Consider the following 14,214-nt stretch of genomic DNA (forward strand, 5'->3'; position numbering starts at 1 on the left):
CTTCCTGCCCTCTACCCTCCACTCCGCACCATTTCTTTCCCTCCTCTATATACCGAATTAAGCCAAACATCAATTAAGTGTGTTCTTTTGTATACTTTATGTGTACTTGAGCTATGTTTATCTACTTGCATTAATAAATATCTTATTACTTATAAAAAAAAATTGTTTTTAAATTACTTGGCCATCGTTTGGATAATGAGATGGTATGAGATAATTTAGATAAAAATTGTATGTTGAATAAAATATTATTTTTTAATATTATTATTGTTTTGTAATTTGAAAAAATTAAATTGTTTATTATATTTTGTATTAGAAGTTTTAAAAAATTGTAATGATGAGATTATGCCTGGTTTGTATTTGCAAGTCATCTCAATTCATTTCACAACTATTTATTATTATTTATCAACTTTAACTCACAAATTTTATTATTATTCATAACTCATCTCACTATTATTCACAACTCATCTCAACTCATCTTCGAATCCAAACGATACCTAATTTCTATATCCAAATAAACTAACCAAACGCGAATCAAGCCAATGGCAATTTCAATGCAGCCTTTGCTAAATTGAAAATGTAGTATTCGCGAAAAAGGAGGAAAAATAAAAATAAATTGAACAAGGGCGAAAAGTAACGCAGCTGATTTTCGAAGTGCCGTTGTGGGAAGCAGAAGCTGCCGCAACAATGGCGGCAAACTCTCAGGTGAGCTTTAAACCACAGTCTCATATCTGGCAATAAACGCTCTGAGATAATTGATTTGGGCTTCCTCGTTCTGTTACTTGTATCCGTTTTATGCGTTATTAACGCCCCTCATAAACGTTGCGCAGAAACCAGGTTTCGAAACGTTTCGTTTATTCTCATCTTCGGACAACGCGGGTCTGGGCTTTCTTGATTCTCCAGAAACACCTCTCCCACCTCCACCTCCTTGTGTCGAAGTACTTTCCTCCGAGGTATTGTTGCTGTTGTTGTTTCTGCTGCTGCTTTTAACTAACCGAGCTCAACAATTTAGGGGTCTGATTGAGATTTTTTCCTGTGAAATAGATATCTGCATCTCTGAAATATACCGTCGAGCCGTTGAACTTGGGGGAACTTACTTTGCTCAAGGTAACTTTTCTCTTTCCCTCTGTTTTTGTTTCCCAAAAAATGAAGAAAAATCAAAGGAAATAAACATTAATGGAAAAGAATAATAGTTTTTTTTTTTCTTTTGCTCATGGGAAGGTGAATAGTTCATGTTTCTGTAATTTTGGATTCTAATACAGTAAAAACTTTCTATTTTATGTAGATTGTAGTTTCACTTTCCAAAATCAATAAAAACAGCACCTAGCATAGTTGAATTGCTTTATTAGGTTGCGCTTGATGTCCCAGGTAATGGGAATTCTTTTTTTCCTCCTATTTGATTGCCAAGAAAATTGAGGAAATTAAGATTTAAGAAAATAGAATGGACGACAATGTAAGAGGAAGGATAATTTTAATCTTATTTTTTTTGAAGATTCAATTTCTGAAATTAATCAGAACACGGCCTGGATAATGGAAGAGAAGAGTTAACTGTCCTGTCTTGGATAATGGAAGCTTCTAAAAAAATTTAAAATTTTAATTTCTTTTATAGTTCTTCACATACTAGGGAAAGCCGAATATAATGATCTTTCTTAAAACTTGAGAGTTTCCAGGGTTTGAAATCAATATGGATTGGGTATAGAATGAAAAGTTTCAATTTTTCTATTCATAATTCATGGATGGATTTGAGTCATAATATTAAACCTAATCATTCCCAACAATATATAAAACAAGTGATTTGTTCAAGTAAAATACCCGCAAAGTTCAAATCCATCACATGTATTGCTTCTCTTTCAGGGCCGTGTAAATGCGCAAGAGGTTTTTGGTCTATCCAACTCTGATTTAGTCCCAGGGAAATATGAAGGTTTGTAAGAGTTCTTCCTTCTTTTCTTCTTTTTAACTTGTATTTTTTGTAGTAACTGTTATTTAAATGTAGTTTTCGTATTCATAACTGAACTATTTTGACATCATTGTAATGCACGTATTGACGTAATTGTGGATACATGTGCTTGCTTTTGGGGTACAGGGGGACTGAAGTTATGGGAGGGTTCACTGGATCTAGTTAAAGCCCTTCGCTCGGAGGTCAAAAATGGCAATTTGTCATTCCGCAGAAAGCGAGTTTTAGAGGTGGGCTCCTAATTTACAGGTGATTCTGTACTGTTCAAAAATGCTTACACATGCTGATTCTCGGGATGATAGATCTCATTGCTTTTCATCTTTAACTTTTTTTTTTTTTATTAGTTAAAAAAAAAAGGGGTTAAACTGCAATCCCATTGTCATTTATGACTACTTTTTGATTCAGCAGCTCAATTGCATCTTGATTGCTATTATTTACAACTTTCATTTTCCCTTCTAAGTGCCCGTGCTCATGTTACATAGCAAGGAAATTCATGTTGGTTTTGTTCATCTAAATGATTCCAGTGGCATGGATGGTTGTTATTGAAGGAATAAGTCTATTGTTTCTATATGATATACTCTCCTCTAATAATACCCAACGTAGTGATCATATTTTGAATTTTTATGAGCTTGTGTACTGAATAGTTTAGATGTAGGCGGTAGGCCAAAGTTATAAAACCTCTCTTTTGCTGCTCTAGATGTCAAGATAAGTTGGTTGGAAAGAGAATTTGAGGAGACTTAGGTTGTGGTGCAAGCCCTAAATTGTGATAAGGCCCCATGGCCTGATGGATTCTCTTTTGGTGTCTTTTTTTTTTTCCCAAACTTGTTGGGAAGTTGTAAAAGAAGATGTTATGAAGCTATTTCAAGTTTTCCATGCTAATGGTAAATAGATTAGAATCCTCAAGTCAACCTTTCTCACTTTTATTCAAAAAAGAAGAAAAACTATGGGCTATGGATATGAGATTTTAGTCTTATTAGTCTAGTAGGCAGGGTCTACAATTTTATTGTAAAATGCTTGCTTATATAGACTTACAAATGCTGTTGGACAAGATAATATTCAGGCCCCAAAGTACTTTCACTAGGGAACAAAAAAATTGGATTCACTCCTCATTGCAAACGAGGGTCTTGATTCAAGAAAGCTTTCAAGTTGGTCAAGTGATGTAATACCTCAGTCCCACATTGGGAACATGAATAACTCACATTGAGTGGATAGGTCATAAAGGTCGTTATAGGAGCTAAGTCCCATATTGGCTACTTACTAGGTGAATTTGGGCATTATAAGTTATTTTATGGAAGTTTCAAACTAACTAGTCCTTTTGGGGTTATTGCCCAGCTGTACCTAGTGGTATCTTTGGATCATTATATATTCAGCTTAGATTGTAAGACCAGCCATTAGAAAGTAGAGCATTTCATGACTTGGCTTGACAAGGTTGTTAGGAATTTAAGACGGGGATTTGTAACACACCAATTCCACATTGGAAATCTGACATAGGGTGGGTAGGTTATAAAAGCATTCATGGGTGCTAAGTCCCTCATTGGCTCTCAAACTAGGTTTTATGAGTGGTTATAGGAAAGCTTCAAATTAACTAGTCTTTTTGGGGTTGCAGCATAGAAATAGCTATTGTTTTGTCTGAGTTGTTACAGGTGTTCTATGTATTAAATGATGAAATGTGGTTTTGGGGAGAAGTGGTGGTGTTGGATTATTCATTGAATTTCCACGGTGAGCTTTACCCTTTTCTTAACAGCACCACTAGAGGCTTTTGTAGTAGTCCGTGAGGTCTATGTCAAGGGAATCCTTTGTCTCATCTTCCTTTTGTTATAGTTATGGAGGTTGATGCAGGCGTTTCTGAAGATACATGATGCCAGATCCAACATGAATGGTGTTAGAATACCTTGGAAAGGAAGATTAAAGTAAACATGGCAAGAAGCGTAGAAGCTTCCTTGAATTGGGGAATCATCATGCATTTGGCAAAATTTTGGCCATAACTTTTTTTTTATAGGTAAAAGGAAAATTTTATTGATATAAAAGACATTGCCTAGGTACACTGGTAATATACAACAAGCATGCCTAATTACATCTAGGTACTAGTGAGAGATACAAGCAAGTCATGAAGATTGTCCGTATTACAACTAATGGCCGAAGCCCAAGAAAGTAAAGTATTGTAGAAAAATCGCTTCAGCTCATTTAAAGAATGCTCCATGTCTTCAAAGCACCTTTTGTTTCTCTCTAGCCACAAGCACCACATAATGCAGTGAGGGATCATTCTCCACACAACAGCTATCTGGGCATTCCCTCTAATTCCTGTCTAGCACCTTAGAATATCCCTAGCTCTTCTAGGCATGACCCAAGTCACCCCTGTCCGATTAAGGATCTCATTCCATAAACACCTAGCCACCTCACAGTGTAACAAATGATTATCCACTGATTCCCCATTTCTCTTGCACATAAAACACCAATCTATATTATGATGAGACTATGCTTTCTTAGATTATCCGACATAAGAATCTGCCCAAGAGATGCAGTACATACAAAGAAAGAAATCTTAGAAGGTACTTTGCATTGCCATATAACCTTCCAAGGAAAACTATGATCATTAGATACACCCAAGAAGGCCTTATAGAAGGAGCGCACCGATAATTTGTTATTTCCACTCAAATACCAAATCCTATCCTCCATCTCATTGCCCATCGATATTTGCATATAACAAGTCAAAGAAATCAGCAAGCATATCCAACTCTCAATCTTGAGCCACTTTCGAGGAACTTACATTCCAATGGACAGCACCATTAGATAGTACCACTAAGTCAGCCACGGCATCCTCTGTCACAAGAAATTTGGTAGAGCATGGGAAACACCTGCTTTAGAGCCCTTTCACCACACCAGACATCATGCCAAAAATAAACTCTATTACCTCTTCCAATTGCAAATCTGAAAAACTTGGAGAATCTTCCCCATCTAGCTCTAATGCTTTTGCACAATCCCACGCCATGTGTCCCTCTAACTTCCTTAGAACACCAAGCCCCCAACATACACCCATACTTAGCATCTATGACTTCTCTCCATAAACCCTCCCCCTTCCCTATGGTATCTCCATAGCCATTTCCCCAAACGTGCTTTATTGAAAACCCTCACATTATGTGCCCCCAACCCACCATATGGAATTGGTGAGCAAACTTTATCCCAACCAGCAAGATGTAACTTAGTTTCCTCCCTAATGCCTCCCCAAAGAAAGTTACGAAAAGTTTTCTCAATACGAGAAGCCACACTTGCAGGTAATGGAAAAAGAGATAAAAAATAGTTAGGGAGGTTAGATAGAGTGCTCTTGGTAAGAGTTAATCGACCACCCTTGGACAAGTATATCTGTTTCCATTTGTAAGGGAAGTAATATCCGTTTCCTTGGACAAGTATTAGTTTGGTAGGTGGGATATATAAAATCATATCAAAGGTTTTAGCTAATCGTATGAGTTTGGTGATGGACAAACTCATTTCCAAACCTCAAAATGCATTTGAAAGGGGTCGGCAAATCCTGGATTCAGTTTTGATAGCAAATGAGTGCTTGGATAGTCGGTTGAGAGAAGGCACCCTGGGGGTTCTTTGCAAGCTCGACATGGAAAAAGCCCATGACCATGTGTGTTGGGATTTTCTCCTCTATGCTTAGAAGATTTGGTTTCGGGGATAGGTGGTGTGAATGGATTAAACATTGCATCTCGACCGCTCGGTTCTCGGTCCTAGTCAATGGAAGACCCTATGGTTATTTTCAATCTTCACGGGGTTTGAGACAAGAGGACCCGCTATCTTCTTTCCTTTTTGGAATTGTACTGGAGGCATTGAGTCGTATGGTGGAGGCCGCCGTAAGGGGGGTTTCTTGCTGGTTTTTCAGTGGGCAGCAATAGTAATACCAGCTCCATTTCTCACTTACTATTTGCAGATGATACGCTCATTTTTTGTGATGCTGTCAGTGGCCAGATTCAAGCTTTAAGGGCAGTTATGTTGTGTTTTGAAGCTGTTTCGGGACTCAAGGTGAACTTGGGGAAGTCAGAGTTGGTTCCGGTGGGGGAGGTGAATAATATAGCCTCTTTAGCGGAGTTACAACTGTCTCTCTCCTTATGAAATATCTTGGACTCCCCTTGGGGGCGTCTTTCAAAGCAAAGAGTATTTGGGATGGAGTGATAGAGAAGGTTGAGCAATGACTATCAGGTTGGAAGCGGCTATATCTATCGAAAGGGGGGAGACTAACCCTTATTAAAAGCACTCTTTCCAACCTTCCCACTTACTATCTTTCTCTATTTCCATTACCGGTGGGTGTGGCAAACCGGATAGAAAAGTTGTTTAGAACTTTCTTGTGGGGTGGCATGGGGGAGGAATCCAAACTTCACCTTGTGAGTTGGCAAAGGTTGAGCTGTCCATTTGTGAGCTGTCCACTTGTGGGGGTTAGGGGTGCGAAATTTGTGTGTATTTAACAAGGCACTATTAGGGAAGTGGTTGTGGAGGTACCAAATGGAAGGGAACTCGTTGTGGAGAGAGGTTATTGATCATAAGTATGGTTGTGTGTGGGGGGGATGGTGCTCTAAAGAGGGTAGAGGGTCTTATGGAGTAAGCCTGTAGAAATTCACAAGGAAGGGGTGGAACACCTTTGAAAAACATCTCAAGTTTGAGGTGGGTGATGGAACATGTACCCGCTTTTGGTTCGATGTATGGAGTGGGGAGAGTCCTCTTTGCATGGCTTTCCCAGTTGTTTTTAACTTGGCTGGAAATCGGCAAGCTCCAGTTTCAGAAGTTCTATGTCATGCCAATGGGATGGTCACTTGGAATGTCACTTTTACAAGAAATGCTCAGGACTGGGAACTAGAAGAGCTGGCAGATTTTTACAATTACTTGTATTCAACAAAGCTAGGAGCCAATGGGGGTGACCGTATGTTGTGGACTCACACGAGGAAAGAAAAGTTTACTGTTAAATCCTTCTACAAGGTCTTGACAGTCCTACAACCCACTTTCTTTCCATGGAAGAGTATATGAAAGGTATTAGTTCCATCTAAAGTTGTTTTTTTTTACTTGGACAGCTGCTCATGGGAAGATTTTGACGGTTGATAATTTAAGAAAGCGAGGTATGATGATCACGGAGTGGTGCTACATGTGTAAAAAGAGTGAGGAATCGGTAGATCACTTGCTCTTACATTGTGAGGTGGCTAGGGAGCTATGGGCTGGCATTCTTAGTAGAGCTAGGCTGAGTTGGGCTATGCCCAAGAGTGTGGTGGATCTATTAGCATGCTGGAGTAGATCTCATAGTAGTGTCCAACTAGCAGCCGTGTGGCAGGTGATTCCTTTGTATTTAATGTGGTGTTTATGGTTGGAAAGGAATGACAGGTGCTTTAATAACAAGAAGAGTGCAGTGGGGGACATTTGGAACTTTTTTGTATTCTCTCTTTTCCAGTGGTTTTCTGCTCTTGTATTGAAGGGAGGGAATGTTCATGAGTTTTTATCTTCTTTCTAGCCTACCAGAATGTACTTGGGCATTGCCTAATTTCATTCACATCAATAATCTTTCAATCCTTTCTAACACACCATCCCAAATAGATTTTGTCTTGAGAGCAACCCCCAACGGAAGACTGAGGTATTTCAATGGCAGTGAACCAAACCTTACAATCCAAGATATTCGCCAAGTCTTGAATATTGTGCACACCACCCACGGGAACCATTTCAGACTTTTGAGAGATTTACCTTTAGGCCTGAAACTGCTTCAAAGCAAAGTAATACCTCAAGTACAGCATATAATCGTTGTGCGGCTCACAAAACAGTAGTGTGTCATCAACAAAGAGAAGGTGAGATATAGTAACACCTCCCACTGAAAATCCAGCAAGAAAGCCTCTATTCATCACCCTCTCAACATAATACTCAATGCTTCCATAAGAACGACAAATAGCAAAGGGGAGAGAGGGTCCCCATTCTTAGTCCCGTAGAGCTGTTAAACAATCCTTCCGGTGCTCCATTCACCAAAACCGAATAGCAAACCGTTGTTATACAATGCCTAATTCATGAAATCCATCGATCCCCAAAACCACACCTCCCAATTAAATAGCACAAAAGCTCCCAATTAACATGGTCATAAGCCTTTTCCATGTCTAGCTTGTATAAGTGCCGGGTATGCCTTCATTGATTCTACAATCTAAGCATTCGTTGGCTATCAATACCGAATCCAAAATTTGTCTCCCTTCACAAAGACATTTTGAGATTTTGAAATAATACTACTCCTAACTATACTCATGCGATTGGCATGCACCTTTGAGATTATCTTATATACCCCATTTATGAGGCTAATAGGCCGAAAGTCTTTCACGTCCACTGCCCCAACTTTCTTAGGGATAAGAGCAATAAAAGATGCATTAATGCTTTTTTCGAATTTACCAAAGGTGTATAGCTCCTGAAAAACCTGCGCAATATCCACCCCCCCCCCCCCCCCCTTTTTCCCAAACACACTAGTGGAGGCTAGAGGATGAGAGTTTTGTGGAAAGGGTGAGGCAATGGTGGTCTTCATATTCATTCTTTGGTACCCCAAGTTTTGTATTTGTTAGCAAATTTAAAGCACTTAAACAAGATCTGAAAAAATGGAACGCTGAGGAGTTTGGGAATGTTGAAAAGAAACCAAAGTTTCTGCTTCAATAGCTGCAATATTTGGAGGTAAGGGAGGTGTCGGGTGATGCACAGGTGAGGATTTGGATAGGAAAAAGGGGAGGTTGCTGAATTGGAAAAGATCACATTAATGGAGGAGATTTCATGGAGGCAAAAATTTAGGGTTCAATGGTTGAAAGGTGATAAGTGCACAAAAGTTTTTCATCAAATGGGGAACTCTCATAGGAGGAACAATGCTATAGAAGTTATTCAAGATGGCGAAAACATACTTTCCGATCAAGAGGCCATCAAGGAACTTGCTGTCATTTTTTATGAAAAACTGTTCAAGGAAGAATATTCATGGAGACCAAAGCTAGATGGTTTGTCTTTTGATGCAATTGATCGAGACAGTGCAGCATGGATGGAGAGAGTTTTTGAAGAAGAAGTGCTTGATGTTGTCAAAGGAATGGCTAAAGACAAGGCTCTAGGTCCGGACAGGTTTTCTATGGCTTTTTTCCAAGCATGTTGGGACATTGTGAAGGAAGACATTATGAAGGTATTTCTGGAATTTCATGCTTTTATAAATAGAGAAAAGGATCAATGCTACTTTTATAGCTTTGATTCCTAAAAAGGTGGGGGCAGCAACTATGCAGGATTTCAGGCCAAGTAGTTTGGTTAACCGGGTTTATAAGATAATTTCTAAGGTACTGACCAATCGGATGAGTGCAGTAATGGAAAGAATTATGTTAAAGCCACAAAATGCTTTTGTGAGAGGAAGACAAATATTAGATTCAGTTTTAACGGCTAATGAATGTTTGGATCACAGAATTAAATTGGGCAAATCTGGAGTTTTGGTTAAATTGGATATGAAAAAGGCGTTTGATCATGTTTGCTGGGAATTTCTTTTGTATTTGCTTGGTTGATATCGTTTTGGTGAGAGGTGTTGTACGTGGATTAAGCATTGTATTTCTATGCCAAGATTCTCCATTTTGGTGAATGGTAACCCGGTTGGTTTCTTCAATAGTTCACGTTGTTTGAGACAAGGAGATCCAATATCTCCTTTCCTCTTTATTCTTGTCATGGATGCATTGAGTAAAATGATTGAAGCGGCGGTGGGTGGTAGTTTTTTGTCGGGTTTTGAAGTGGGCTGTGATTCTCGTAGTAGTGTGATTGTTTCTCATGTACTTTTCGCCGATGACACATTAATTTTCAGTGAAGCCAATCAAGAACAACTTTGGTCCTTAAGAGCTCTTTTGCTCTGTTTTGAAGCTGTGTTGGGATTGAGAATTAACTTAACCAAGTCTGAAATAGTTCCGGTGGGCTCAGTGTCAAATATTTCAGATCTGGCTAATATTTTGGGGTGTAAAATATCATCGCTGCCTATGACGTATCTTGGTCTTCCCTTGGGTGCCTCGCATAAATTTGTTTTGATTTGGGAAGGAGTGATTGAGAAGATTGAGAGGAGGCTAGCCAACTAGAAAAAATTATATTTGTCTAGAGGGTTTAGAATAACTTTAATCAAGAGTATGCTGTCCAATCTTCCAACATATTTCCTTTCTCTCTTTCCTCTACCGGTTGGGGTTTCTATGAAAATTGAAAAGATCTTTAGGAATTTCTTGTTGGGAGGAAAATAAATTTCATTTGATGAGTTGGGATAAGGTATGTCAACCGATTTCAAATGATGGTTTGGGCGTTTGTAACTTGAGGCTTTTTAGTAAAGCTCTTTGTGGGAAATGGTTATGGAGATATCATTTAGAAAGAGATGCATTATGGAAAAATGTGATGGATGTTAAATATGAGGGTAGTGGGTGTTCAAATGAAGTAAAAGAAGCTTATGGACGGGATTATGGAAGTCAATTTGAATGGGTTGGGGGAGTTCGTTAAACATGTCAAATTTAAGGTGGGGGATGGATCAAGAATTCACTTTTGGCATCATAATTGGTGTGGAGAGTTAACTCTCAAGGATGAATTTCCTTCACTTTTTCAGTTTGCAAGGCAGCAAGATGCAACTGTGGCTGATTCATTCTCTTTTTTGAATAATAGCATTCAATGGACTGTTGACTTCGTGAAATGTAAATGATTGGGAAGTTAATGTAATTTCAGATTTTTTCAGCAGATTATATGAGTTGAAAATTGTCCAAGGAAGTGTAGACAGATTGTTGTGGATTCATGAAAGAAATTTCAGCTTCTCAGTTCACTCCTTTTATAATGCTTTAACCTGCCAAGGTGTAAGTGATTACCCCTGGAAAAGTATTTGGAAAGTTAAAGTGCCGAATAAGGTAGCTTTTTTCTGTTGGCTGGTGTCTCATGATAAAATTCTGACCACTGAAAATCTACTAAGAAAGTGTGGTGTTTGTATTGTTGATTGGTGTTCTATGTGCAAGAATGATGGCGAATCAGTTAATCACTTGTTTCTCCATTGTGAGGTGGCTAAAAATTTGTGGAATGCCATTTTTGGAAGGATGGGTATTTCTTGGGTGATGCCAAAGCATGTGGTGAATTTACTAGCTTGTTGGAGGTACGCTGGGAGGAGTCTACCTTTTGCAGCCATTTGAAAAATGATTCCTTCGTGCTTGATGTGGTATCTATGGCTAGAAAGGAACGGGAGATGTTTTGAAGACAAAGAATGATCGTTGGATGAAATCAGGGAATTTTTTCTTTAAAACTGTCTTTGGGCTAAGGCTAATGTAATGAATGGTAATGATGTGTTGGAGTTTTTCTAGTTTTTTTCTATCTTTTTAGTCGCTGTATGTAGGTATTTCCTCTTGTATACTTCTTGTGTACTTGGGTTATGCCTATTTATGGTAATAAAACTCATATTAATTATAAAAAAATATCACCCCCCCACTACATCCCAGCAATCATGATAAAAAGCCATCGAAAACCCATCCGGACCCGAGGCTTTATCCTTGGCTATCCCACAAATCACCCAAAGAACCTCCTCCGCTTCAAAAGGTCTCTCCAACCATGTAGAGCTTAACTGATCAATAGTCTTGAAAGGCATACCATCGAGTTTGGGTCTCCAAAAAGATTTTTCAGCAAGGAGGTCTTTGTAAAAATTGACAATGTGGTTCAGCATCATAATCCGAGTAAATCTGTCCCTCAACCTGAAGCACCTCGATAGTACATTTGTCCCCTTCCTTCAGCCAAAGGGCTAGTGACTTTTGCCTCCACGAAATTTCCTCCATAAGAAGCACCTTCTCCTGGTCCAAAGTGATGGCTAATTTCCTGCAAGTGTCCTCCATTGAAAGAGGAGTGCTCACCTCCCTTTCCTCCAAACTTCTTAGTATGGTAATCAGAATCACGCATAAGATCTAACAAATGACACATGAATCCACACAAAAGGGATATGCTTTTCAAAACAATGAAATCCATGGATCCAGTGAGAAAGGAAAGAGAGATTCAGCTGCTGAAATTGTTGAACTGGATCTATTTTGTACAAAACAGTGCTCCTTTCTACAGAGAGACTCCATAGGAGAGCTATCTCTTATACTCGCCCTTGGCTTGAAGAGTCCCACCTTTTCCTCCACTCCCAGTTGAGGGAGAGGAAAATCAATTGATGTGCCTCTATCCTGAGGAAGCTTCTCAGATTAGAACCCAGAAAGAGAGCAATATTCACTCTCTTAACCCCATTAACACTCTCCAATGGGGGAAATTTAAAGATCATGGGAGAAGTTTATCTCTAGAATTCTTTTGAGAGAGGTGCAACTATATATAATTTTAATATACCATAAAAAAGCATGTTTTTTAGCACCTGGCACTTTTCGAAAAGTGCACTCTTTGTGCGTTAGTTATGTTCTATTAGTATGGCTTTGCTTCAGGGTAAGTGCTTTTCCTCTATTGCTTTGCACTTTATGCATAGCTAAGCATGGTCTTACTAGCTTTTCAAATCTCCCACAATACAACCCCTCAGTACTTTATATATCTGCTCATATTGTTTACATGATATCCTTTATGTAGATTATTCTTAAGTTGTTCTAAATTTTCCAATGATAATAACTTGCTTTTGATCATCTCTCAGTATAGTGGATTTAATAGTTCGATGAAGCTTAAATTTGAATGTCAGATTTAGGCATGCCATGATTCAAGATTTGAATTTTTGTAAACTTTGTTCAATCATTAGGGATAGTTTATTTGCGGTAGTTTATGTACATCACTAAAATCATGTCAAGAAATCTGCTCTCTTAACCTGTTTTGAGAATATGGTGAATATTGAGACGGATGTCTGTTATCTCTTCCCTCTCCTTCCTTGCTACACTTTCACTGAGCTTCCTCTTAACATTTTCAGCTTGGATGTGGTCATGGACTTCCAGGGTCTTTGCATGCCTTGAGGTGATTTTTTGCTTTGTCGGTTTTGATATAAGATATTATAAAATACCCACACACAGGTCTCTTAAGCTTCTCTGCTTTCCGTATCAGGGTGCAGCTGCTGTACATTTTCAGGACTTCAATGCTGAGGTCATACGTTGTCTAACCATTCCCAATGTAAATGCAAATCTTTTGGAAAAGAATCAACCCTCAGTAGCAAACGTGAGCAATTCTGGTGGTGAGCTTCGTTTCTTTGCTGGTGACTGGAGTGAAATCCATAAACTTCTTCCCCATGTACAAGAGAATGAGAAGGATGTAAACCATAGCTCAGGGCATGGTCAAATTGCTAGTTATGATATTATCTTAATGGCAGAGACGGTCTACTCAATCTCCACTCTCCAAAGCCTTTATGAACTTATAAAGAAGGTATTGGTTTATGGAGTCATAGACTACCTATTTTTGGCATTTTGAAAGTAAATAGTTGCTTGAGCTCAAAAAGCTTGTAATTCACAGTGTACAAGCTGTCCTCGTGGAGTTGTTTATATGGCGGCAAAGAAGTATTATTTTGGAGTGGGTGGGGGAACACGGCGGTTCCTGTCTTTGGTGGAGAAAGATGGTGAGTCAGATCTGCTTAAAGTTGTCACTGAAAATTCGGAAGGAAATATATGACAAAATTTTCACATTCGTTTCTCTCCCTTCCCTTAGGCTCTTACGTGTCGATGGTAAGGTAAGCAAAAACATTTACAGCATGCCACTGTAATGCATGACCAGCCTTTTGCCTTAGTGATAAGTCTTGTACACTTTCAATTACTTTCTTAAAAAATGATTTCTTGGACTAAAAACCTATACAGCCCAAGAGCATGAAGACTCGGACAATTTGTTTATTATGTAGTCTTTATGTCATAGATCCATAGTTAATATTCCCCATATACACACTATATGTAATTTCAAGAAGATATAGTTCAGGAGTTATGCATCCATGCTTGACGTGTGGTTCTTGTCATGGTTGAATTTTGGTGAAATGTACTCTCATGGTACAGAATACCTGTTAAATGGTCCCCTTTTTCCTCTCGTCAGGTATTATGGCAGCTAGCCTGGTTGCCGAAGTCGCAGATGGTTCATCCAATGTTCGAGAGGTATGGAAGCTTTCGTTTAGATCTGGATTTTGAATTATGTGGCTGGAAGCAATCATTGTCCAACTAGCATTTGACAAATTTTAGTATATTTCTTTCCCAAGCCATGTATGGACGCATAGCCTTTTTTAATTTTTTATAGTTGGGTTTTTGTTTTTATTAATTGTTATTACTATTATCATTAGTGTCAGTCTTAGTAACCTGGTGTTTCTGTAT

The 14,214-nt window shown here is 38.7% G+C and overlaps 1 protein-coding gene across 1 annotated transcript; it reads left to right on the forward strand.

The window, feature by feature from the left end:
* The first annotated feature begins 542 nt into the window (after positions 1 to 542).
* Positions 543 to 14,214, forward strand: LOC121247124 (histidine protein methyltransferase 1 homolog). The gene is given in 10 exon segments (XM_041145466.1): positions 543 to 702; positions 828 to 950; positions 1,042 to 1,104; positions 1,852 to 1,918; positions 2,081 to 2,181; positions 12,846 to 12,870; positions 12,873 to 12,889; positions 12,977 to 13,291; positions 13,379 to 13,481; positions 13,943 to 14,214. Coding segments are annotated over 10 exon segments (924 nt in total). The 5' UTR covers positions 543 to 684; the 3' UTR covers positions 14,035 to 14,214.

This window comes from Juglans microcarpa x Juglans regia, chromosome 1S, assembly GCF_004785595.1.
Source record: "Juglans microcarpa x Juglans regia isolate MS1-56 chromosome 1S, Jm3101_v1.0, whole genome shotgun sequence".
Classification (NCBI taxonomy): domain Eukaryota; kingdom Viridiplantae; phylum Streptophyta; class Magnoliopsida; order Fagales; family Juglandaceae; genus Juglans; species Juglans microcarpa x Juglans regia.